Genomic DNA, 25723 nt, shown 5'->3' with positions numbered 1-25723 from the left:
AGGGTGTGAAAGTTCAGGATGGAATCCATCCGTTTGGATGCTGCACTCCATCCGCGGGACTTTCTGGCGTCCCTGGACATCAAGGACGCATACTTGCATGTCCCCATCTGCACCAGACCTCAGAGGGGAAGACTACTTTCAATTTGTGGCTCTTCCCTTTTGGCCTAGCGTCAGCACCAAGACTGTTCACCAAGGTGCTCGCCCCAATTCTGGCTCTGCTGAGACAGCGAGGCATTGCTATCGTGGGCTACCTAGACAATCTTCTTCTGAGAGCTGCTTCTGGCTCAGAATTGGAGGAGGACGTGTCTAAAGCCAGTCAAACCCTCCGGGAATTTGGCTGGGTGCTGAACGTTCAGAAGTCGGTCTTGGTACCGACTCAGCATCTGGAGTACCTAGGGTTGACGCTGGACTCCTCGGAAGCGAAGGTCTTCCTTCCTTTGGAGAAGTTGCAGACACTCCAGTCGGCGGTGAAATTGCTAGCATCCCGCAAATGGTCGTCTCTTCGTTTTTGCATGCGAGTACTGGGCCTCATGGTGGCCTCCTTCGAGGCAGTACCGTATGCCCAATTCCACACTCGAGTATTGCAGAAGGAGATCCTGTCCAAATGGAACAGATCTCCGTTGTCTCTGGATCGTCAGATTCAGGTAAGTCACCTGGTCAGGGCTTCCCTGAGTTGGTGGCTGAGATCCCCAGCTTTTCAGTCCGGGAAGTCGTTCCTTCCTTTCCATTGGACTGTGATAACGACGGACGCCAGCCTCACAGGTTTGGGGGGAGTCTGGGGGGTCCAGTCGGCCCAGGGTCGCTGGACTCCGGACGGATCTCGCCTGCCGATCAGTGTACTAGAACTTCGAGCGATTAGGCTATGCCTCTCCTCGTGGTCAGAGGCTACAAGGATGTCCATTCAGGATCCAGTCGAAAAAAAACGCAACGGCGGTGGCTTATGTCAACCATCAGGGGGGAACAAGGAGCTTGGCTGCGGCATCGGAGGTCGCTCGCATCCTACGGTGGGCGGAAAGAAGCGTGGCGGCTCTGTCAGCCGTTTACATTCCAGACGTAGAAAACTGGGAGGCGGACTATCTAAGTCGCCAGATGCTGGATCAGGGGGAATGGTCGTTACATCCGGAGGTGTTTCAACTCCTTTGCCGGAGGTGGGGCACACCGGACGTGGATCTCCTGGCCTCTCGACTCAATCGCAAGGTGTCAAGGTTCGTAGATAGGTCCAGAGGTCCTTGGGCAGACGCGTTGGCTCCGTGGGGGTCAGTATCGACTAATTTATGCCTTTCCCCCACTGAAGTTGCTTCCTCGTCTGCTCCGCCGAGTGGACACAGAGGGGATCCCGGTGATTCTAATCGCTCCATATTGGCCCTGGCGTCACTGGTACGCCGACCTCGTGCGCTTGGTGGCGGATGCACCCTGGCGGCTGCCAATGCGGGAGGACCTTCTGTCTCAAGGTCCCATACTTCATCCTGCTTTACAGTCGCTTGCTTTATCGGCATGGCTATTGAAAGCCAGGTGCCAAGGGACCGAGGTCTGTCGGATTCAGTAATTTTAACCATGCTGAGGGCACGGAAGTCATCTTCGCGGAAGATCTATCATCGTACTTGGAAAGCCTACATCTTTATGTGCAAGGAGATGGAGTGGCGTCCACGGACGTATTCGGTTTCCAGGGTCTTGCTGTTTTGACAGCGTGGAGTGGATCAGAAACTTGCCTTAAAGCAGAGTTCCACCCTTTTTTTCAACTTTATACCATTCAAATTAACACTGCCCCCTTAATTATATTTGGCATGTTTTTTTTTTATTTTATTTAAAAATTCACTGTGTTATTTATGGTCGTTTATTTCTCCCGCCGCGGTGCATCGACCTCGCCGCGTTATCCAGTGCTGCTATTTCTCCTGGGAGATGTTTATCATCAATCCCAGGAGACAGAAAGGTTGCCGTGCTGAAGTATCGCGGGACTTCCGCCGCACCGCCCATCTTCTCGGCCCGCTCCGCCCATAGTCCCCGCCCTCACTCACGGTGCACACTGCAAAGTCTCGGCAGTGAGTGGCGGGGCGGGGGCGGCTCCGCCTATCCTCGCCGCCCTCACGGGCACAGTCTCCTCCCGCCCGCACACACTGTAAAGGCGCGGCTCCGCCCATCCTCCCCGCCCTCACTCACGGGCACACAGCAAAGTCTTGCCGGTGGGTGAAGGGGCGGGAGTGGGGGCGGCTCCACCTATACTCGCCGCCCTCACTCACGGGCACAGTCTCCTCCCGCTCGCACTCACGGGCTCACCGTATGGTTCTGGCTCCGTCCATCTTCTCCTCGCCGCCCTCACTCACGGGCACAACAAGTCAATAGAAACACTGCTACTGATTTCCCCCCACACCACCACTGCTGCAACTGATACCACCACCATTACTGTCACTGATGCCCCCACCACCACCATTACTGTCACTGATGCCCCCACAACCACCATTACTGCCACCTATACCCACCACCATTACTACACAGCACCCCGCATCGGCCCCGGCACCCCGCATCAGCACAGCACCCTGCATCGGCCCCGGCACCCCGCAATGCAGTGTGCTGTGCCAGGGCCGGGGCTGATGCGGGGTGCCGGGGCCGATGCGGGGTGCCGGGGCCGATGAGGGGTTGCCGGGGCCGATGCGGGTTGCTGTGCCGATGCGGAGTGCCGGGGCCGACGCCGTGTGCTGGGACCGACGCGGTGTGCTGGGATCGACGCGGTGTGCTATGTTATGGTGGCAATGTGCTGGGGGAAGGAGGAAGCAAAAGGGAACTCAGCACAGGGAGGGTGGGAACCCCTCATAATGAGGGGTTCCCACCATCCCTGTGCTGTGCTGACTTCCTGGGTTTTTACTTCTGCTGTGCCCATTATGAGGAGTTCCCACCATCCCTGTGCTGAGTTCCCAGGTCTGTACACCCGCTGTGCCCATTATGAGGGGTTTCCACCATCCCTGTGCGGAGTTCCCGGGTCTGTACACCCACTGTGCCCATTATGAGGGGTTCCCACCACCCCTGTGCTGAGTTCCCGGGTCTGTATCCCCGCTGTGCCCATTATGAGGGGTTCCCACCATCCCTGTGCTGTGCTGACTTCCTGGGTTTGTACTTCTGCCGTGCCCATTATGAGGGGTTCCCACCATCCCTGTGCTGAGTTCCTGGGTCCGTACACCCGCTGTGCCCCACTTTTACCTAAAGGTAAGCCTAGATTAAAGGAGTTGTAAATAAAAAAAAAAAAAATATTCTGAAATTACTGTTTAAAGGGTATAGAGACATAATAGTTAACTGATTCTTTTTAAAAACGATTAATAATAGACAAAGATCAATCATATAATGTACCTGTAGTTTCTAGTTTCGTTTTTGCATGTCGTTTCCTGCCTCTCTGCTGTACAGAGCCACAGAGCCAATACAGGGCAGTGATGGTTTGGAAAACAAAACTGATTGGTGCTGAGGGGTTTTAGACACACAGTAATCACACCTCCTTGATTAGTGACCACAGAGAGAAAGCTCCCAGCACTGTGGTTATCAGGAAACAGACAACCAGGAAGTGTGGAGATCAGAGAAGAATTACAGCAACTCAAGAGCAAAAACGAACAATGAGGACATGAAAACAGCACTGCATTAAGGTAAAGGAAGCTATTAAGATAAAAAAAAACATTTCCTTTACAAACCCTTTAAGGCTTACCTGAAGGTTCTGGAAATATCTCCTAAACCTCCACAGTTTAGGAGATATTGACAATAGAGATGTGTACCGATGTCTACGTTGCAAGCACTGTGTAGACAACGACACAGGCACACTTTAGAATTGGCAATCGTGCCGTTTCTAAAGGGGGGTCATGCCGTGACTGGCAGCTCCCATTTGCGGGAGTGACGTCACGTGACTCCGGCCAGTCACAGAGCCGGAGTTCGCGGCCTCGGAAGGAAGAGGGGTGAAGATGGACGCTCGCTGCTAGTGGGGACAGCGGGGACATTGCAGGCTTTGGTTTCAGGTAAGTGACACATAATGAGCTACTATGCGATGCATAGTAGCTCATTATGCTTTACCTTTGCAGGAAAATAAAGAGGAAGTAAACCCATCAGGATTTACTTCCTCTTTAATTGCCTTCTGTGTGTAGTGGTGGATATTTAGCAATTAACAGGGAGTAGCATGATTAGTGTAGAAACAAATTCTTAAAAAAAATAAAGCCATGGACACAGTAAGAGCCCATTCACACAGGGGCAACACGACTTCCAGCGCGACTTTTAGGAGGCAACTTGGACACGACTTGAGTATGAATCACAGTGCAACTTAGGGCGACTTCAGCGCAACTTACAACGCAACTTGAAGTCGCCTCCAGGGGGGAACTTCATGCCAAATTAAAAAAAAAAAACAGCATGGGTTCCCCCTCCAAAAGCATACCAGGCCCTTAGGTCTGGTATTGATTTCAAGGGGAACCCCCTACGCCGAAAAAAAACGGCATGGGGGTCCCCCCAAAATCCATACCAGACTCTTATCCGAGCACTCAGACCGGCCGGTCAGGAAAGGGGGTGGGGATGAGCGAACGCCCCCCCCCTACTCCTGAACCGTACCAGGCCACATGCCCTCAACATTGGGGGGGGGGGTAAGGGGTAATAAGGGGGCCCCCAGACCCCTTCCCATTCACCTGAGGGGGGGGGAGAAGTGTCAAGAAAAAAAAAACACACAGACAGGTTTTTAAAGTAATTTATTAGGCAGCTCCGAGGGTCTTCTTCTGACTTTGGGGGTCTTCTGACTTCTCCGGTTCTTCCTCCCTTATGCCGGGCACCTCCGTTATCTTCTTCCAGCTCTTTACGTAGGGGGTTCCCCTTGAGATCCATACCAAGGGCCTGGTATGCTCCTGGAGGGGAACCCATGCCGGTTTTGTATTTAAAATTTGGCGTAGAGTTCCCCTGTGGGAGGGAGATGCTTGCCTTAGAACAGATTCACACTGGGGCAACTTCCTGTAAAGTTACCTCACTATGAATGGGGAATGCGACTTCCATTATAATCAATGGGTACAAGTCGGATTGAAGTAGTACAGGAATATTTTTTTCAAGTCGGAGCGACTGCAGTAGTGTGCATTAAGACGGCTCCATTTACTTACATTGATTTCTTCATGCAGCGCGACCTGAAGTCTGATCAAGTAGGACCTGTGTGAATGAGATTTTTTATTACCAAGATAAAAAAAAAATACAAATTTTGCCGTACTATTTACCACTCAATTTAACCCTACGTTGAACTGATGTTTATTTTTTTTAAATAACGACCCCTAGCTAAACTCTGCCTGTATGGCACAGCTTGAATAGATTCACTTTAAGAGCCAATATTGGGCCTGTAAGAAAAAGTTTCTCCCCACTGCCATTGCTGTTTGCGTTTACTGGAGTTGGTCAGTGTTAAAATTATGGGAACGTTTATTTTTTTTATTTTTATGTTTTACATACACGGCCACTGTCAAGGCAATTATCAGTTGATATATGGGTTACCATCAGCATCTAAAGCCGGGACTGTTGTGTTTTTTCTCACCTCGTCTTTCAGGACAGCACCTGGAGAGAGCGCAGCTCCACCCACTTCCCAGGAAACACTGCAGTCAATGCTATAACTTCCGCCCCCTTCCACCATGGCCTCAGTTGTAGTGTTTCCTCCGGCCATGGTGGAAGCGCTGCAGGGATCCAGGGGTGTGCTGTTCTCTCCCCAGGCGGGGAAGGTGGTTTTGTTTGAGCATACCGGTGTTTTAGGTATTAGGAGGTGATCCTCCAGGAGGCGGACTCGACTTCTCCCCTGACGCGCGGGTGAAGGTCGGGTACTTCTCCTCTTCGGTCCGGCGAGGACAGAGGCTGCTGGAGGTCCCGCTCCCTTAGTCCGGGCATCGTAGCTTGCGGGGGGTCGGTCAGGTGCCGTTCTCCCGGCATACGAGGCTCGTATGCCGGGAGAATACGAGCGGAGGGCGTAGTGACGTCCTTTCCGGGTGGAGGCGGGACTTCCGGCGGGGCGTGGCGGCTTCCGGTTCCGGCCGCCTGGAACGCAGGAGGAGGAGTGAGCCTCGGCGGTGCTATTTCCGGGTCTCGCAGCGGCGAGAGGAACCCGGGAAATTTAAAAAGCTGTCGCACGCCCGCAGCGTTCTGGGACCATGGAGCCAGAAGACGCAGCGGAGGTGGCGGGAGCAGGAGCCACAAGCACCAGCCCGGCCCAGGTAGGAGACCCAGCGGTGGTCAATGTACCAGGGTGTTGTTATGTCCCTCTTTTCTGCCCCTTCGGGGGAGGGGAGCCTGCCTCACTCACCCTAGTCACTTCTGTGGGTGTGTGTAGTTTTCTGGTACAGCGGTGATGGGTTCTGGTTTTATTTGTTCACTAGCTGTGTGCACTTGGTGATTTGCTGGTCTGGCACACAAAGGTTAAACATAGCGTTGTTGTCCTTTGTGTCGTTTCAGAAAGTTAAAGAAAAACTTAAAGTGGTAGAACCTCCTCCTTCCAAGAAGCGGTGTGCTACTTGTAAAGCTTCCCTTAAAGGGAACTGGACCAAACCTTTATGCAAAACTTGTATTGCGGAGATTGTCAGGGGGGAAGCCTCTACTAGTTCGGCCTCTGAGCAGCCCACCGTCAAGGGAACGGGGGAGTTGCTCTCTTCATTTAGGGAGGAGTTGCACCAGACTTTCCAGTCTTTTCGCTCCTTCCTGGACAAGGGTCCGACTAAGGGTTCTAAGGCCAGGGCCAGTACCCCCTCCACATCTAGAAGGTTAGACAGTGAGTCCGAGGAGGAGGAACCTGAAAATGTTGTTTCAGGATCAGAGGCGGAGGATGAAGAAGAAAGGGATACTTCTTCCTCACGCTATAAACTGTCCTTAGAGGAGGTTGATGACCTATTAAGAACAATTCATTCTACCCTAAACATTAAGGAAGATGCGACTCCGCTGTCCTTGCATGACAGGATGTACCAGGGTTTGGATGAGGTAAAACATCGTACCTTCCCGGTACATAAAGTATTGTCCGAAACAATTAAAAGAGAATGGAAGGACCCGGAGAAGGCACCCTTCTTTTCTAAATCTCTGAAAAGGAGATTTCCTTTCGATGAGGATCCAACGCAGGCCTGGAATAAAAGGCCTAAGCTGGATGCAGCATTCTCAAAAGTTTCTCGCAATACGGACCTAGCTTTTGAGGATACAGGTGCCCTTAAGGATCCCCTAGATAAGAGAGCAGACAGCCTGCTCAAAAAAGTCTGGGATACCTCCTTGATTAATCTCAAGCCAGCTATGGCATCCACTGTGGTGGCCAGAAACCTTGAACATTGGCTGGATCAGCTTAAAGGTCACATCGAGGCTGGTACCTCTCGTAGAGAGCTTTTGGAGTCCTTTACAGTCCTTATGAAAGCGGTAGGCTATATAGCGGATGCTTCTGCTGAATCCGTGAAGCTCTCCGCCAGATCCTCGGCGTTGATAAATTCAACCAGAAGGGCCTTATGGGTCAAGACCTGGCAGGGGGACACAGCCTCTAAGCTGAAACTGTGTGGTTTACCTTTTGAAGGAGACTTGGTGTTTGGCACAGGGCTAGACACCGTCCTGGATAGGACGGCGGATAGAAAGAAGGCTCTTCCTTTAAAAAAGGTAGATTCGGGGCCCAAGAAAAATTTTCGTCCTTTTTTCCAAGCCAAGGGTCCTAAGGAGGCGCAAAGAGGCCAGGGTGGTAGACCCTGGCGGTCCCAGAGGGGCCGCGGGAAGCCTGGGGTGTTATTTCACTCCCCCAGCCAGCCTGCTAAGCCCCAGTGACGGTCTCCCAGCTGTGGGAGGTCGGCTCCAAGCCTTCCTTCCACAGTGGGCAGAGGCGACGTCCAGTCCGTATGTCCTCAAACTGATTGCAGAAGGATACGCACTGGAGTTCTCGGGAAAACCACCGTCGCGGTTTTATGTGGCCCAATTGCCCAGGGAGCAAGAGAAGTCTCGGGCTATGCTGGCATTAGTGGAGGATTTTCTCCAACAGAGGGTGATTACGCCAGTACCCCAGAGAGAACAGGGGGAGGGCTGTTATTCCCATATATTTCTAGTAAGGAAGCCGTCGGGCAAATTCAGGTTAATTTTAAACCTAAAAGTCCTGAATCTAGCTATCCGGTACAAGAGATTCCGCATGGATTCTATATACTCGGTGAGAAAGCTTCTTCCCCTGGGGTGCTTTCTAGCATCAATAGATTTAAGGGATGCATATTTGCACGTCCCGATCAGGACTTCCTCCCAGCGCTATCTGCGCCTAGCCATCAGAACAGAGAGCGGAGTGAGACATTTTCAATTCAGAGCCCTCCCATTCGGCCTTTCCTCCTCTCCCAGAGTCTTTTCAAAGGTGGTGGCAGAGGCCTTGGCACCCCTAAGGCTCAGGGCGATTTCTATAATTCCATACTTGGACGACCTCCTGGTGTTCGCCAAGTCGGAGGAGCAGCTTCTCCTGGACCTGAGGAGGACCCAGGCTCATTTGGAAGGGCTCGGTTGGATCCTGAACAAAGAAAAGTCAAATCTAGTGCCCTCCCAGAGGATAGTCTTTCTAGGATACGCTATAGACTCTGTTCAGGGGAAGATCTTTCTACCAGAAGAAAAGATAGAGAAGCTTCAGGCTGCGGTGAAGACAATTCAGACGAATGTGCCGATTTCTGTGCGCTCAGCCATGTCCACAATGGGTTTACTCACGGCCGCCATTCCGGCAGTGCAGTGGGCTCGTCTCCATTCAAGGGACCTACAACAGGTGATCCTTCAGAATTGGACCCATGGGGAATCCCTAGAGAAGAGATTCAGAGTTCCGTCTTCAGTGAAGAGGAAACTTTGGTGGTGGAGAGGCCAGGCAAATCTGCGCCTAGGTCTGTCTTGGTCCTTCCCCACTACAAGGGTCCTAACTACGGACGCGAGTTCGTGGGGATGGGGTGCTCACCTGAACGGGCAGATGGCACAGGGATCTTGGACGAGGGAAGAGTCCAGAAGGTCCTCCAATTGGAGGGAACTCAGGACCATTTGGTTAGGGCTAAGGGCCTTCCAGGAGCTGATTCTGGACCAACATGTCCAGATTCTGTCAGACAACGCCACAGCGGTGGCGTATGTTTCCAGACAGGGGGGCACGAGAAGCAAGGTACTCCTCAATCTGGCCTTACAGACTCTGTCCTGGGCAGAGGTGAACTTGGCTTCCCTATCGGCAGTACACCTAAAAGGCAGCCTAAACCTTCTGGCAGACTTTTTAAGTCGGACGAGGGTTCTGGAATCGGAATGGTGTTTATGCCCGGAGGTCTTCCAAGAGCTAATAAACAGGTGGGGAACCCCTCAGATAGACCTGTTCGCGGCCCAGTCCAATGCCAAGGTTCCGGCTTATTTTTCTCTAAACAGAATGGACCAGGCAGAGGGTCTAGATGCGTTAGTTCAACGCTGGCCCTTCCGCCTGTGCTATGCCTTCCCCCCCCAGTTCAGATCATTCCCTTAGTGTTACGGAAGCTTCAGGAGGAGAAGACTACTCTGATCCTGATAGCCCCGTACTGGCCCAAGAGGCCTTGGTTTTCGAGTCTGTTGGAACTGGCAGTAGAAGATCCCTGGGTACTGCCAGTCAGAAGAGATTTACTTTTTCAGGGCCCTCTACTTCATCCAGACGTGAGTCGGTTAAGACTCACGGCCTGGTTACTGAAGAGCTAATTCTTAGCAGGAAGGGTTTGTCCAAACGTTTGGTAGATACGCTACTTAGTAGCAGGAAAGGGGTCACGAGGGCCATCTATTTCAAGACTTGGAAGGTTTTCAATTCTTGGTGTGAAGGTAAAAATTATTCTCCTTTGAATACTTGTTCCGTCTTGGAGTTTTTACAAGACGGTATGGATAAGGGTCTGGCAGCCAGCACCTTGAAGGCGCAGGTGGCGGCTTTGTCAGTGTTTCTAGAGAGACGTTTATCTCTAGAGCCCTACGTCATCAGATTTTTTAAGGCCTTAGCCAGGGCTAGGCCTTCCCCGTTTAAATTTTTCCCCAAGTGGGATTTATCAGTGGTCCTGGGGGGTTTTGACTAAAAAACCCTTCGAACCACTGGTAGACGCCTCTATAAAGTTTCTGACTTTAAAATTGGTGCTTTTGGTAGCGGTCACCTCAGCGAGGAGGGTTAGCGAGCTTCAGGCGCTTTCCATTTTGGAGCCTTTTTTGTCAATCTTCCCTGATAGGGTAGTATTAAGAACTGATCCGAGTTTTCTTCCGAAGGTAGTGTCAGTATTTCATAGGACGCAGGAAATAGTGTTACCTACCTTTTGTCCAACTCCTTCTTGTCAGAAGGAGAGGGAATTCCATTCCTTAGATGTCAGGAGATGCATTAGACGCTATCTAGAGGTCTCTAGCGAGTTCAGAAAGGCGAATTCGCTTTTCGTTCTGTTTTCAGGATCCCGCAAGGGGCATGGGGCTTCCAAAAGTACTCTGGCTAGATGGTTACGCATGGCTATCCATGAGGCATACAAAGCTAAAGGTTTGGATCCCCCTCCGGGAGTAATGGCCCATTCTACTAGGGCGGTGGCAACTTCCTGGGCAGAACGGGCTGGAGCTTCACCAGAACACATCTGTAAAGCGGCAACGTGGACGAGCTTTTCCACCTTCGCTCGTCATTATAGGATGGATTTGCGCTCTGTGTCAGAGCAGTCTTTTGGCAGGAAAGTCCTGCAAGCGGTGGTCCCACCCTAGAGTAAGTACTCGGTTATCATCTCCAGGTGCTGTCCTGAAAGACGAGGTGAGAAAACCTTAGTTAGACTTACCGGTAACGGTATTTCTATGAGTCTTTCAGGACAGCACCGATAACCCGCCCTTTTATTATTAAAGATAATATATATATATATGCTAATGTGTGTAGTTTCTATGTTCTGCTTATCTAATTTCAGCGTGGCCGGAGGTACTCGTGAACAACTGAGGCCATGGTGGAAGGGGGCGGAAGTTATAGCATTGACTGCAGTGTTTCCTGGGAAGTGGATGGAGCTGCGCTCTCTCCAGGTGCTGTCCTGAAAGACTCATAGAAATACCGTTACCGGTAAGTCTAACTAAGGTTTTTTTTTTTTTTGCAAAACACCTTGCAATGAGAAACCCCGGAGGCAGGCCATTCCTCCTGGAAATTGCCCCCCCCCCCCACTTTTTTTTTTTTTTTTAGATTTACTGACCTGAACAAATATGGAGAAAAGTAATTATGAGACTAATTTTTTAGCATGTTTGTTCCAGGTTTTGAAGCATTTATAAAGTATAAAAATGATTATATCCGCACTCTGTAAAAAAAATCGGCAGCTGAACACTATAACCCAGATATTGGGCACAAAAGAATAATACAAAATATAAAGTGCAGCGTTAAATTAAACTGAAAATATAAATGACACAGCATGTGATAAATAACGTGCAATGATCAATATGCAATATCACTATTACTAATGTGCAGTATTGAATAATGGTAAAATTAATAAAATATTATCTACTTGTAACTAACATAATCCAATATAACATACTATAAAGTGCAATAATTTTTTTTTTTTGCAATATTGAATGACCAAGAGAATGAATAAAGAAAAAAAGTTCATGTATGACTGATATACAAATGGGAAAAAATCCAATAAAAAGAGAAAGTTCTTGGGAACTAGTATTTAGTGGAGGAGATCCCATAAGACGTGAACAGCGTTGGTCAGTTGCTTGGCAGCGTGTCACCCATCACCATAGTTAAAATTAAAGGCTTACCAGAAAGCCAGGGACCACCCTTACTAGGTCACATGCTTTACCATACCAGAACGACCTTATCCGATAGAGCAACAGACTATACTTTGCTGGGGTGGAGGGCTATAAGCAGCAGACACTGTAACATTTCCCTGAATGGCCAAAGTGACAGGGCCTTTTTAAAGCAGAACTCTATGTTAACTGGTAACTTATAACTCCACTTTTGTAGGAAACAAAAAAAAAACTAATATAGTGTATACAATTGCGACACGAATCAAATTGTAATTGAACGTTATTACAAAAAACCTTTCCTTTCCAATCTGCAGCTCTGTTATTTTCTGTAAAATGCAATATGGCAACCTGGAGGCGTTCTGTACACAGATGGTATACAGAACGCCCCCTGAAAATGTAATTTCCTATTTGTGTGATTGCACATAGAAACAGAAAAATAAATAGCTATTTCTAAAGAATAACAAAATGTAGTAATCTATATAAACACAAAGCACTGAGCTTGCTTATTGCTTTCTCTATAGTACTTACCTGTTGTACCTCTAGCACAGGGGTCTCCAAACTGCGGCCCGAGGGCCAGATGCGGCCCTTTGCTAGCCTTTATCCGGCCCTCAGGGCTTTATTCTTCCCACTGATATGAGGCACTATTCTTCCCACTGACTCCAACAAGGGGGCACTTTTTCTTCCACTGATACCAATGATGAGATACAATTACTCCTACTAATAGGGGCACTACTCTTTATCCTACTGATCGCAAACTATGAGGCCATATTTATTCTCACCAATGCTCAGCCCGGGGGTTTTTCTGCCCCTGCTGGCCACAATCAGGCCCTCCTAAAGGCTTAAGAACAATAAACTGTCCCTTTGTTTGAAAAGTTTGGAGATCCCTGCTCTAGCAAGACAATATTAAACTCCTATGCAGTTGGATCTGTGTCTGGAGGGAATCTTTAAATGTATGTGCCTTTATTTGGATGTGACTTTGTAGTTTTGTCAGTCTGACTGATTCTAAATAACAAAGGAAAATATATTTAGACTCGTTTTTTTTTTTTTTTAGGAGGTTTCCAGCCTGTTGAAATAGTTAGCAAAATCTGCATTTTGTGAGGTTGAGGGTAAACGGGCATCAAAAAGCAACATTCTACACACCCCGTTCACACGGGTGGCTGTTTTGTGCGCAGTTTAAAAGCATGTTTTGTTATTTTGAAATTCAGAGAATCCTGGCACAGTGTTCACTTGTACAGTGTGATTAGCTGCGTTTTACATGGGACTGCGTTTTACATACGACTGCGAACATTCTTGCCATTTCTGATGTGCTTCCTGTTTTCCTTTCCTTCTTGCCACTGCTATCTGCAGGAGAAATGGTACACTACGATTACCTGCAGATAGCTGCAAAAAATCGTTCCTGGACGCAGTCAAATTTATTTTTTCTAACCGCACCAAACCCCATGTAATGAAACCGTTGCTAAATCCACCAATCACAGACGTCCTCTTGTCCGAAGATGAAAGGACGTCCATGATTGGTGGAACACTGAACACAGTGTCTGCTGGGAAACTGAGTTTTTGAGGATGAGAGAACGTCCGTGATAGGCGGAACGCCTATCACGGAGGGGACCAAGAGGAGACCCGTGACTTTTAAACAATGGACACCCGCAGCCCTTTCAATTTTAGGTACACTGACTTGACTATAAGCCGAGGGGGGTATTTTCAGCCTTAAAAAAAGGGCTGAAAAACTTGGCTTATACTCAAGTATATACTGTGGGCCAGATCCACAGAAGAATTACGCGGCGTATCTATTGATACGCCGCATAATTTCAACGTTCCCTTTTTTTACGTCGTTTGCGTTCGGCTTTTTCCGGCGTATAGTTACCCCTGCTATATGAGGCATACTCAATGTTAAGTATGGCCATCGTTCCCGTGTCGAATTTTGATTTTTTTACGTCGTTTGCGTAAGTCGTTGGCGAATAGGGATTTGCATGGAATGACGTCACCGTCGTAAGCATTGGTTTGTTCCGGGTTATTTTCGAGCATGCGCACTGGGATACCCCCACGGACGGCGCATGCGCCGTTAAAAAAAAAAAACGTAATTTACGTTGGGTCACAACGTATTTACATAAAACACGCCCCATCACATTGATTTGAATTGCGCGCCCTTACGCCGCCAAAGATACACTACGCCGCCGTAACTTACGGCGCAAATTCTTTGAGGATAAGGAAATTACGCTGTAAGTTACGGCGGAGTAGTGTATCAGAGATACGCTACGCCGGCCGCAACAATGCGCCGATGTACGTGGATCTGCCCCTGTGTATCTTTCTAATGGAGCTAAAGACTGCAGAACAAAATGTGACCGTGGTTGTACACCCTACCCTCACTTTTGTTTCTAAAACTGAAACTTTACATGGTTGGAATTTTGAAAGAATTTTCTTTCGAAAATTGTATCTAAGAATTTTCGTATAAATTTCGCAGCAATAGTGGGCTGCAGCAACAGACGATTTTCATGCAACAATCAAATTTGAGGAATCGGACATGTTGGAAATTTTTTGAACAAAGAACAATTTTCTAATCAATGATTTTTTTTTGGAAATTCGACCGTGTATGGCCTGCTTTAGTTAAATTTAGGGTGGATTTGATTTAAATCACTAGTAAAAAGGCTTGATTTAAATCATTAATTTTAACCACTTCCTTACTGGGCACATATATCCCTTCCTGACCAGGTGAAATTTCAGCTTGTGGCACTGCGTCACTTTAACTGACAATTGCGCGGTCGTGCGACGTGGCTCCCAAACAAAATTGACGTCCTTTTTTCCCCACAAATAGAGCTTTCTTTTGGTGGTATTTGATCGCCTCTATAAACAAAAATAGAGCGACAATTTAAAAAAAAAAAATATATATTTTTTTTACTTGTTGCTGTAATAAATAGCCCAATTTAAAAAAAAATATATTTTTTTTCTCAGTCTAGGCGATACGTATTCTTGGTAAAAAAAATCGCAAGAAGTGTCTGGTTTGCGCAAAAGTTATTGCGCTTACAAAATAGGGGACAGAATATTTTTTTTTTTTTTACTACTAATGGCAGGGATCAGCATTTTTTTTCGTGACTGCGACATTATGGCGGACACTTTTGACACATTTTTGGCGCCATTCACATTTATACAGCGATCAGTGCTATAAATATGCACTAATTACTGTATAAATGTGACTGGCATTGAAGGGGTTAACACTAGGGGTGAGGAAGGGGTTAAATGTGTAAATTGTGTTCTAACTGTGTGTGGAGGGGGGTGACTGGGGGAGGTGACCGATCTATGTCCCTATGTACAAGGGACACAGATCGGTCTCCTCTCTCCCCTGACAGAACATGGATCTCTGTGTTTACACACAGAGCTCCACGTCTTGTCCCTGTAGCCGCCGATCCCGAGTGCCTGGCGGACATCACGGCCGCCAGGCACTCGCATCGGCATCTCAGCCATGCGGGGAGCACGGCCAGTTAGAGATTTAGAACCACCCTGCGGCTGTATAAAGTCGTACGGCCGTCGGGTAGTGGTTAAAGGGCAACTATAATCTGTCCATAATGGCTTCTCCTCTGACCTGCTGTTAACACACTGACAATCCCATTCACTTTAATGGGACGGCTGGTGATGTGGCAGTCGCCCAACAAGGTGAGAGGGACGTGGTGGCAGCAGGTGAGTGGATGCCCGCTAACAGGCACTGTCATGATGGATCTGAAATTACAGGTGCTCTTTAAATGTAAGCACTTATTCTTGCTGGTAGTTCGAATCTTTAATATTTGCAAACAAAATGAATGTTTCCTATTTAGAATAATAAGCTGCCAGGTTAGTAAAACGGCGATATCGGAACCAATTCAAGCATACAGTTTATAGTGTACATAGATTTGCAAACCAATTGGATAAAGGAATATTCCTTAACTGTGGCCCAGATTCTGAAAGGGCTTACGACGGCGCAACGCCATGTGCGCCGTCGTAAGTCCTAATCTGGGCCGTCGTATCTATGCGACTGATTCTTAGAATCAGTTGCGCATAGATAACCATTGGATCCGACAGGCGTAAGGCTCTTACGCTGTCGGATCTTAAATGCAATTTTTTTTTTCGCCGCTAGGTGTCGCCTCAGTCGTTTTTCCGATCGAGTATGCAAATTAGCAAAATATGCGAATTCCCGAACGTACGCGCGGTCGACGCAGTGAAGATACGATGTTTACGTTAGATTTGCGACGCGTAAAGTTGCCCCTGCTATATGAGGGGCAACCAATGTTATGTATGGCCGTCGTTCCCGCGTCAAAATTAAAAAATGTATGTAGTTTGCGTAAGTCATCCGTGAATGGCGCTGGACGCCATTTACGTTCATGTCGAAACCAATGACGTCCTTGCGACATCATTTCGCGCAATGCACATCGGGAAATTTTAGGGACAGCGCATGCGCAGTACGATCGGCGCGGCATTGCGCCTAATTTAAATGATCCACGCCCCCTACCTGGATCATTTGAATTAGGCGAGCTTGCGCCCGAGGATTTACGCTACGCCGCTTCAACTTTACAGGCAAGTGCTTTGTGAATAAAGCACTTGCCCGTAAAACTTGCGGCGGCGTAACGTAAACAAGATACGTTACGCCCGCGGAGATTTACGCCGAGATACGAGAATCTGGGCCTTTGTTTTTATCTCATGGTTACTGTGAAATTGTGTGAATGCATCGATGCAGTGCATGTTATCTCAGCTTCATTGAATGAGTTTACCAAAAATTTTAATATTGCAGAATATACAGCCTCATGCTACATAACTAAGGTCTATTTCATGCTGAATAAACAAAATTATCACTGTATCTTAAATGGGAAAACTATATATATATATATATATATATATATATATATATATATATATATATATATATATATATATATATATATATCTATATATATCTCAATTTTTTTGGTTTTGGCCAAGCGCATCCTGAATTTTCAGTTTTGGTACCAGATTTTTAATTTTGGTGCACCACTAGTTCCATTGCCTCTCTGCTTTATCCAAAACATAAAAAAAAAAAAAAGCTTTTTACGTATACTTTTATTGTAATCTTCTTATGGAATTTTCTTTTGCCTGTTTTTCATTATATACAATGTAATTCAGAATTTAAAAGTATACGTTTTACAAGACTCGTAAAAAGAAAAACCATGCCAAAGGAATACAGTAAAACCTTGGTTTGAGAGCGTTTGCAAGACAAACAAACACATTTTTTTTTTATTTTTTTTTTTATAAATTTTGACTTGATATACAAGCAATGTCTTGATATAAAAATAGCGTCATATCACAACTGAGTATAAAATAGAAGAGAGGTGCCTCTAAGTGTAGCAATATGGTTACATCTAATGAAGGTACAACATTTAGCAACTCACATGGTTGATGATTAAAACAGGCACATCTAAGTATGCAGGGATCCGGGGTACAGCTGTCCACATAGACCATTCTCCTCACCGCCATTGATGTCGTCCCTTCCACGAGCGGTAGTCTTGCTGGTCACGTTTGCAGACTGATGGCGGTGAAAGCCGTCGGTGAGGAGGACGGTCTATGTGGATCGCTTTACCCCATATGCCTTCATACTTAGATGTGCCTCTTTTAATCATCAATCACGTGAGTTGCTAAATGTTGTACCTTCAGTAAATGTAGCCATATTGCTACACTAAGTGCCAGTTCACACAGGGGCAACACGATTTTGTGCACGACTTTGCGAGGCGACCTCAGCCTGACTAGAGCGTGAACCACAGCGCGACTTGGAGCGACTTGAAGTCACCTCCAGGACAGCGGACTTTGCCAGTGGCCAATCAAAGAGTAATCTGCTCTGTGGGGGGGGGGGCGGGGTTTGCCGAGGAAAACGATTTTTACTTCCTGGAAAGTTGCTTCAGTTAAGACAGGGAATCCGACTTGGAGGCGACTTCCATTGAAATCAATAGGTACAAGTTGCCTAGAAGTCGGATTGAAGTAGTTCAAGAACCTTTTCTGAAGTCGGAGCGACTTCAGTAGTGTACATTAAGACGGCTCCCATTCGCTTCAATGTAATGCGCGACTTCAAGACGGATCCCAAGTCGCCCCTGTGTGAACCGGCTCTTGGAGACGCCTCTCTTCTCTTTTATACTCTGTAGCTCCTGCTGGATTTTGCTTCTAATCCCCTTGGGGAGGCTTCCATTTGTGGGTGGATATTTTTTGGTTACACAACTTATCACATTGCTATAATCTTTTTATATGGACTATAAACTGAAGGATGAATAAATGGTTGTGGAACGAATCATTTAAGTTTCCATTATTTATTATGGGAACATTTGCTTTGATATACAAGTGCTTTGGATTGCAAGCATGCTTCCGGAATAAATTATGCTCCCAATCCAAGGTTTTGCTACATAGTAAGACCTAGCCAGTTCTATAATCAACGTTACATTTTCATCCTGTACCACTAGGTAGCAGCAGGGGTTTATTTTAGAAACTCTTAGATAAAATGCATGATGTTATACTGCACTTGCATTGCATGTCATTTCAAAACCCTTTTCTGTTTTCTAAAGTATGTTTTGTTACATGCAGTTTTTAATATCTGTGATGATTATTGTTAATCTTCAGTAGCAAACCTAGAGTAAAAATGTAACTATACTTTAATATAATAAAGCTCTGTCTTATATGGATGTTGGACTTAGCGGAAGGCTTAAGCATGAGGCTGCATCTCATCTTTGTGTTAGGAAGCGCAGAGATGGAGCTCGACAGTAATAATGAGAAATGCTAACTACATAATTATTTACCAACACACTAGCTATCAGACTTTAGACATTGACAGAGATATGATGATTGTGAGAGATGGATGGACACAACTGGGTGAACTTCCTGGTAAATGTATAGTAAGCACGCTTTATAATCATTTTTGCCAAAAAGATTGTATTCCAATGACATATTTTCCTTTTTTTTTTTTTTTTTTTTTTTTTACACGTAGGCCAAAATGTTAAGGAAAATGGTTTAAGTGGGAGTAGGTTGTGTGAAGGTAGAGCCTCCCCACTTTGAAAAAGGAGGTTGCATTATTTCCTATCATGGAACTTTATAAGCTGTACACGTGCATCTGAAGTGCACTGAATGCAGGGCTGGACAAATCCTGGTTGCCATGGCAACTAAATTACAACCATCTGCCAACCTGGTCACTGAAATTGCTATTTCAAATTTTAATGGGTGTTGTTTCACCAGTCACCATTAGGTGGCATCTGGAAGAAAAATGGACAGTAATCGACATTGCAAGTCTCTGTGTGCAGTGTTCTCCCACTGCAACAGTTATTAACCACTTTAGTACTGGGCACTTTTACCCCCCTCCTGCCCAGTCCAATTCTCAGCTTTTGTCGCTGTCGCACTTTTAACGACAGTAATGCAGCACTGTACCTATGACATTTTTTATCATTTCTTTTGCTTGTATTTTAAAGTCCTTGTCAACCCACTTATAAAATCATCCCATCCGCACTGTACCAATAAATGTCCCTGTGCTTGTGTTATGTAAAAAATATGCTTACCTGTATCTATATCAGCGCGACTCCCATCACTCAGCTGACTCTTCAGCTCTATTCACTTTCCGGCTCACAGTTCCTGTGGGCGGGGCTGAGCACTCCGAGAGAGAGAGAGAGAGACGCGTCAGCTGATTGCTGGGAGCCGTGCTGATATGGATACAGATAAGCATATTTTTTACATAACACAGGGACACTTGGACCTCTTTCACACTGGGGTGTTTTCCAGGCGCTTTTGGGCTAAAAATAGCGCATGTAAAGTGCCTGAAAAATGCCTCCCCTACAGCCCCAGTGTGAGAGCCCGAGTGCCTTCACGCTGGAGCGGTTGTGAGTGGGGAGGACAGCTATTAGAGAGACCAACACGCTTGGAGCGGCATTGCCACCTCACAAGTGCTGTAGAACATTTAAAGGAACAGAATCGGTTCACCCCAAAAAAATAAAATAAAACGCTTTAATCGCCACTGCGTTTCTGTTATAAAATTTTGCAAATAAATAATCTTTCTTCATACATTTAGGCCAAACTGTATTCTGATGCATTCCTTTGGTGAAAATAACCAAATCCAGTGTTTATTTTGTATGTAGGAAAGTTGGAGTCCACAAACTGTGATGTATGTATGTGTATATGTATGTACACATGCACGCGCACACACAAACACTATCTCGCACCCCTCACATTTGTGTAAATATTTTATTACGTCTTTTCATGTGAAAACACTGAAGAGATTACACTTTGCTACAATATAAAGTAGTGAGTGTACAGCTTGTATGGTATGTGTGGTGGAATATCTGCGTTAACCCCAAAAAATGTGTATATATATATATGTGTGTGTGTGTGTGTGTGTGTGTGTAAAGAAAGGTGCTTCAACTAAAAACCTGAATATTCAGCTAGTATATATGTACAAAAAATAAATTGCGCAACCCAAACAAACTTATTTTGCTTAAAAAATGGATACAAACGTGCTATGATTAAATAATTGCAGTGTTGTATGTTTAGTTCATAAAGTGCTTTGATCAGTGCAAATCAGTGAAGACGGACTTTTCAGGTGTAATATTACTCTGTTCGCCAAACAGCCAAGAAAAAAGGCACCGCTTACCAGATATGATGATGCACAGGTTATAGGGATCACTCAGGCGAAAACCATATGTCCATGGATCCAACCAGTATTGGGATTCTTCCTCCCACAGCTGCCTTTAAGTGCTGCAATATGCTACGTTGGGCCCTTCACACTCATGGGATATATTAAAAAAGGTAAAGAGGCTTCATGGTGCAGTACTTAATTCAGGGTTTTTATTCACAGATGATAAAGCACTGACATCCAACAAAGACGGTATTCGGTATATTAAAAAAAAAAAACAGCCGCGGCTCAAGCCAGCCAGCTGGTGCGTGGTGACGTCAAGTCATGTAGCTCCACCCACCGCGTTTCTCCGTATTTGGCATCGTCTGGGAAAGGAACCCCAATCATGGAGAGAGGGGCCAGGTCGGGGCGCTGTGTCTGAATGGACACGGAGCTGTGACTCGGGTGCCCCCATAGCAAGCTGCTTGCTGTGGGGCACTCGACAGGAGGGAGGGGCCAGGAGAGCAGAAGAGGCACCCGAGAAGAGGATCATCCGGTAAGTTTAAAAAAAGAGAGACTTTACAATCACTTTAATTGTACTTTGTTAGGTTGCTACCGCTGAAAACCTGCAGACTAGTTATTTTAAAGCATGCAATTTCCTTTTAGTCTCTTTCAGATGATTCGTTTAACAGTAATAAAAAGTCAATGCCCATCGTGAAAAGAACCAAGAAAAAAGATACACCTCCATGGTGGGCTGATGATGATCATTCTGATGATGGAGGTATTGTAATTGGAATTTCCATGTGTGTGTTTTATTTTTTTTATTTTTATTCCAAGATTATTTTTTATTTATTTAAAAAAGGTTCAATTAAATATTTGTGAACTTTAGAGCAAAATCATTTGTATTCTCTTTTCCAAAATATATTGCAACTTAACAATTCTTATATGGTATGTGGTGGCTGCATTAATTTTGTGTTTTTATTTTTTTTTGTCTTTTATTTCACCTGGTGTTCCAGCCATTAAGTCATATTTTTTTATTTATTTTTTTACTTTGCCAACCAAGTTGTTCAGGAAAAGTAGCAATTTGAGGGCTGAGACAAATCATTTAACATGGACAGGGGGGCTTACAATATTTAGCATTTGGTAAAGCGGAGGTTCCACGGCCAATTTTTTTTTTTGTTTTTTTGTGCATACAATTCGCTTTTAGATCACAAGTAGGTACTCACTTGTTCAGTGACAAAGAGCATCCCCCGTCCGTTTTCTTGGATAAGATAAAGTTAAAAAACCCGATGCTGGCATTTCCCATTTTGCTTGTGGGCATTGTGAAGCCCACAAGCACTGACTTCCTGGAAGCTGTGAATGCACGGCTCCCGGCATTCACCGCTCGTTTCTGCGCATGAGCAGTGTTTACGGCAAAATGCGCCGTAAACTTCCTGGTTCCTATCACAACAGGCAACGTCATTAAAAGTACACGCCCCGTTGTGATGGCATTCACTGGACGGCGTTCCTCATTGTCTCGTGGGTACCATGACACCATCCTCCCAGGAGACATTGCGGCGCTGGGGAAGAGTGGAGACGCCTTCTCCCTCGGGAGAAAACCCCAGAAGTCAAACTTTAAACAGCGAATTCACGTTATTGTAAACACCTAAAAAAAAATTGGCTTATGTAGATGTATGTGGTGCGATGATCAGCATGATATAGTGTTGTAATTTAGGGTGAACCTCCGCTTTAATTTATGGGGGAAAAAAACTTTACCCCAAGATGAAAAAAAAAATGCGACTGTAACTTCTAAGGCCCCGTACACACGGTCGGTTTGGTCCGATGAGAATTAAACTAAGTTCCTTTTCATCGGACCAAACCGACCGTGTCTATAGGCTATCGGTCTGGTTTCCTTCAGTCCAAAATTTTTAAACATGCTTCAAAACCGAACCGATGGACCGCTGCCCCATCGGACCAAACCGATGGTTAGTACAGAAAAGCATCGGTTCAAACCCTGCGCATGCTCAGAATCAAGTTGACGCATGCTTGGAAGCATTGAACTTCGTTTTATTCAGCACGTCGTGTGTTTGACGTCACCGCGTTCTGACCCGCTCGGATTTTGGACTGATGGTGTGTACACATATCAGGCCGTACGGCCACTTCAGAGGTGAACCGATGAAAACGGTCCGACGGGCCAGTCTCATCGGTTTGGTCCGACCATGTGTACGGGGCCTTAAAGTTTTAGCTGGAGTTTAGCTTCAATTTGTAAGTCATACTAGCAGATTTAGATAAACTTATCTAACACTACCCTCCTCCAAACTGACAATGCTTCAGTCCAAAGGTGTCTCTGTTGCTCCTCCATCCAGAGTTAAAGTATAACTAAAGGCAAAACTTTTTCATTTTGGATAGAGTGGAGAGGGATTAGAACACCCGTCGGTGTTCATTGCTGTCTGTTCCCCAGTTAAGCAGATTCACCCTTTCTATTTGTCCTGAGTTAGGGTTTACAGAAGAAGCCAACATATGCAACTTGGGGCGTGGCCGGACCTAGCTGAGGAATGGACGTGTGAAGCTTGAGCTCCTGTCACCTCAGAGCTATTACTACTGATTAACGGAGATTACCGACCCGGTATTCAATTAATAATTATGGGTACAGCTTCCAGACCGTCCTCTGCCTCCAGATCTCGCTCACCGAGGAGAAATACAGGCGCTGTCACACAGACCATCCCGGACATGTTCCGATCCCAAAGGGGGAACATGGCGTCTTCCCGCCTCAGCTCCTCATCGGCTCACCCGCTGATTCTCCCGGATGACCACTCCGAACAATCGGATATAATACTAACTGTGTCGCCATCGGTTCATTCCATATTGAATGAGGGAGATAACGCGGTACCATTTACCTCACAACCGCAACGACAGCTTACAATTGATGATCTTCGGTCTGTCGCAACCGACATCAAAGACGCACTAGCAGCCGCCGTATCGGAATTGCGCCTGGATCTTCGTTCCCTTACCGATCGAGTCTCCCACACAGAACAGGTTGTTGAGGATCAAGGCATTGTCCTCCAGCGTTCATCGAGGAAAGTGGACGATCATACATTGCAACTAAGAGAGATGAACCGCCATCTTGAAGACCTGGACAATCGAGGCCGCCGCCATAACCTGAGAGTGCGGGGCCTCCCAGAGTCCGTCGAGGGGGACATGGTACCTCAGGCTGTGACAGGCATTTTCAATTATGCATTGGATAGACCTCCGCAGGAACCCGTCGCCATGGATAGAATCCACCGCGCATTGCGCCCGAAGGGCAGAGATACGGATCCCCCGAGGGACATTATCTGCTGTTTGGCTGATTATCGGCTTAAGGAGGATATTCTGAGGATGGCTAGGGGTAAACGCCTTACTTACAGGGATACACCGATACAAATCTTCCAAGATTTGTCGGGTATCACACTGAAACATCGTCGAGATCTCAGACCCTTGCTGGACACCCTACGCGAGAAGGACATTAGATACAAATGGAAGTTTCCATTTTGCCTTTCTGCCTCTCATCAGGGCCGCTCCGCTATGCTCAGGGTACCGGAGGATTTGCCTCGATTTTGCGAGACTCTGGGGATCCCCCATATTGCTGTCCCGGAATGGTACGCTGCATTCAGACAGTCAGTCTGCAGGTGGCCGAAAATGCGTGAGGAACAGATGGAGACTCAAGCGTCCAGGCAACGGAGACAGAGATCCCCGTCGGTTACCAGACATCATTCCAGTGCTCAATTGCCCAGACAGGAGCAGGAACCCTCTCCAACTCCGAGTGCTAGGAGAGCTCGGAGAGATCGTTAAGCTAACTTATTGGCGGCTGCCTTCACACAAGTTCTTATGAGCAAATATATCTTATTGTGACATTTTTGCTGGATATGTAAGGATTTTATTCGCTTTCTTTGTTAGCCTTTTATTTTCAAAGGAATAAACAACAAAAAAAAAAAAAAAAAAAAAAAAACTAAATAAAAAAGAAAAAATTAGGAAAAAGTTCCCCAACAATCCCAATCTATGGATGGCTCCCGTTATCCTGCCTGTTCCTGAGGTGTTAGATGTGATGGTCTTTCATACTTTGTTCTCAGTTTTAATACGCTTCCTCCGTTGATTATCTTTTACTCAACAGTTCTCCTCACATCGACTTTCCCGCCTGAAGATAGACCGCCCATAAACTACAACACCCAGACTACTCTGCGGCAATGGTTGAGGTATGGAGGAGTGTCCTATCAGGGATTCGCTCTTGGTCTACGTTACCAGATTTGCATAGCGCTGGGACGTGCTTGGACTGCGGGATTGGACGCCACAATGTGCAACCCCTTCACGCTGTATGCAGACGTGCATGGATGCCTTTCACCACGCGCTGTCCCTGCTCTTTTTACTCCAACAGGATCCCGTAACTCACCCGTTCCTGGTTCAGTGAGCATTAGCCACGGTCATGCCTGGCTTGGCTTTGACGTTTACAGCCATCCCCGGGGGACAGATTGATCTGCAAATGCAATTGTTGGTGGCGTCCTCGTGCAGAGACTTTGGCTTGAGGATTTTTACCGATGGACTTTTTCCCTTCAAATAGCCATGGAGATCTCATCCAAACTCCTTTAATATGTATTTGTTGGCACATGATTGGTTGCCCTTCCTATCAGTCAACAAACTCATCCACTTCTAAGGGATGGGCTCTGGAGTCTAGACTCCTCTCCCCGCTTTATCTGCTAAGTAATGCTGGTCTATATAACTTTTACTGTACTTTACACTTAGCACAATGACTACGCCTACTTCTTGTTGGTCCATTCACTGACCGTTCAGTGCAACTTTGGTTGGGATTAAAAGACCTCGTCGTACATGACTTTAATTGGAACATATTTGGAGCTCGTCCTGGGACGCTTACCGAGACTAATCGTTTCATGCGGAATGGAGGGGAGTCTTTAATCCATTTTGACTACCCACTGGAGTAATGACTTAATGTATGTTCCTTTCTGATTTTCATATTTCTTTTTAATTGCATCCCAGGTTTTTACGGTAAGCTAGTTATAGGATGAGTTGTGCATCACGAAGATACACCGACACACGTTTTAGTAAGGGCTTTTCTTGGGTTGCCAATGTTTTTGTGCAACACTAGCGAAAGGCCCCTCGCTTATCCTTTCAGAAGGGGTTTATTCATATAGTGTTTGTTCCTCCCTCACTGAGTCTTAATTTTCCAATGCACCTTAGTCTCTTGGAATATGTTGTTCCACTTTTCAAAGATAGGGGTTAGGGTAATTTTTGCAATATTATATTGATTAAGGGAATATTTGCTTATGATACATGGATATGTTCCCGATTTAGGTCTTGGCTTTCTATAGCTTAGTTCATTGGATATCCCCCTTTTTTGGACTTATAGGCTTAGTAATCTCCCCAGAGTCATGCTGTTTTTTTTTGACTTGTGCTCTGAGGTGACAGGTTACACCTCCGTTACATTAAGTAGAAGTTTCCTTC

General features: G+C 46.3%; 1 protein-coding gene across 1 annotated transcript in view; it reads left to right on the top strand.

Annotated features, from left to right (window-relative positions):
• The window catches only part of CEP162 (centrosomal protein 162), a 177086-nt gene that overhangs the window by 2826 nt on the left and 148537 nt on the right, over positions 1 to 25723 (top strand). Inside the window, exon 3 of the mRNA XM_040350048.1 lies at positions 20921 to 21035. Coding sequence (XP_040205982.1) covers positions 20921 to 21035 — 115 coding nt within the window. The remainder of the gene's footprint in view (positions 1 to 20920; positions 21036 to 25723) is intronic.

Source organism: Rana temporaria, chromosome 4 (genome assembly GCF_905171775.1).
Source record: "Rana temporaria chromosome 4, aRanTem1.1, whole genome shotgun sequence".
Lineage (NCBI taxonomy): Eukaryota > Metazoa > Chordata > Amphibia > Anura > Ranidae > Rana > Rana temporaria.
This window is presented reverse-complemented; position numbering and strand designations above follow the sequence as displayed.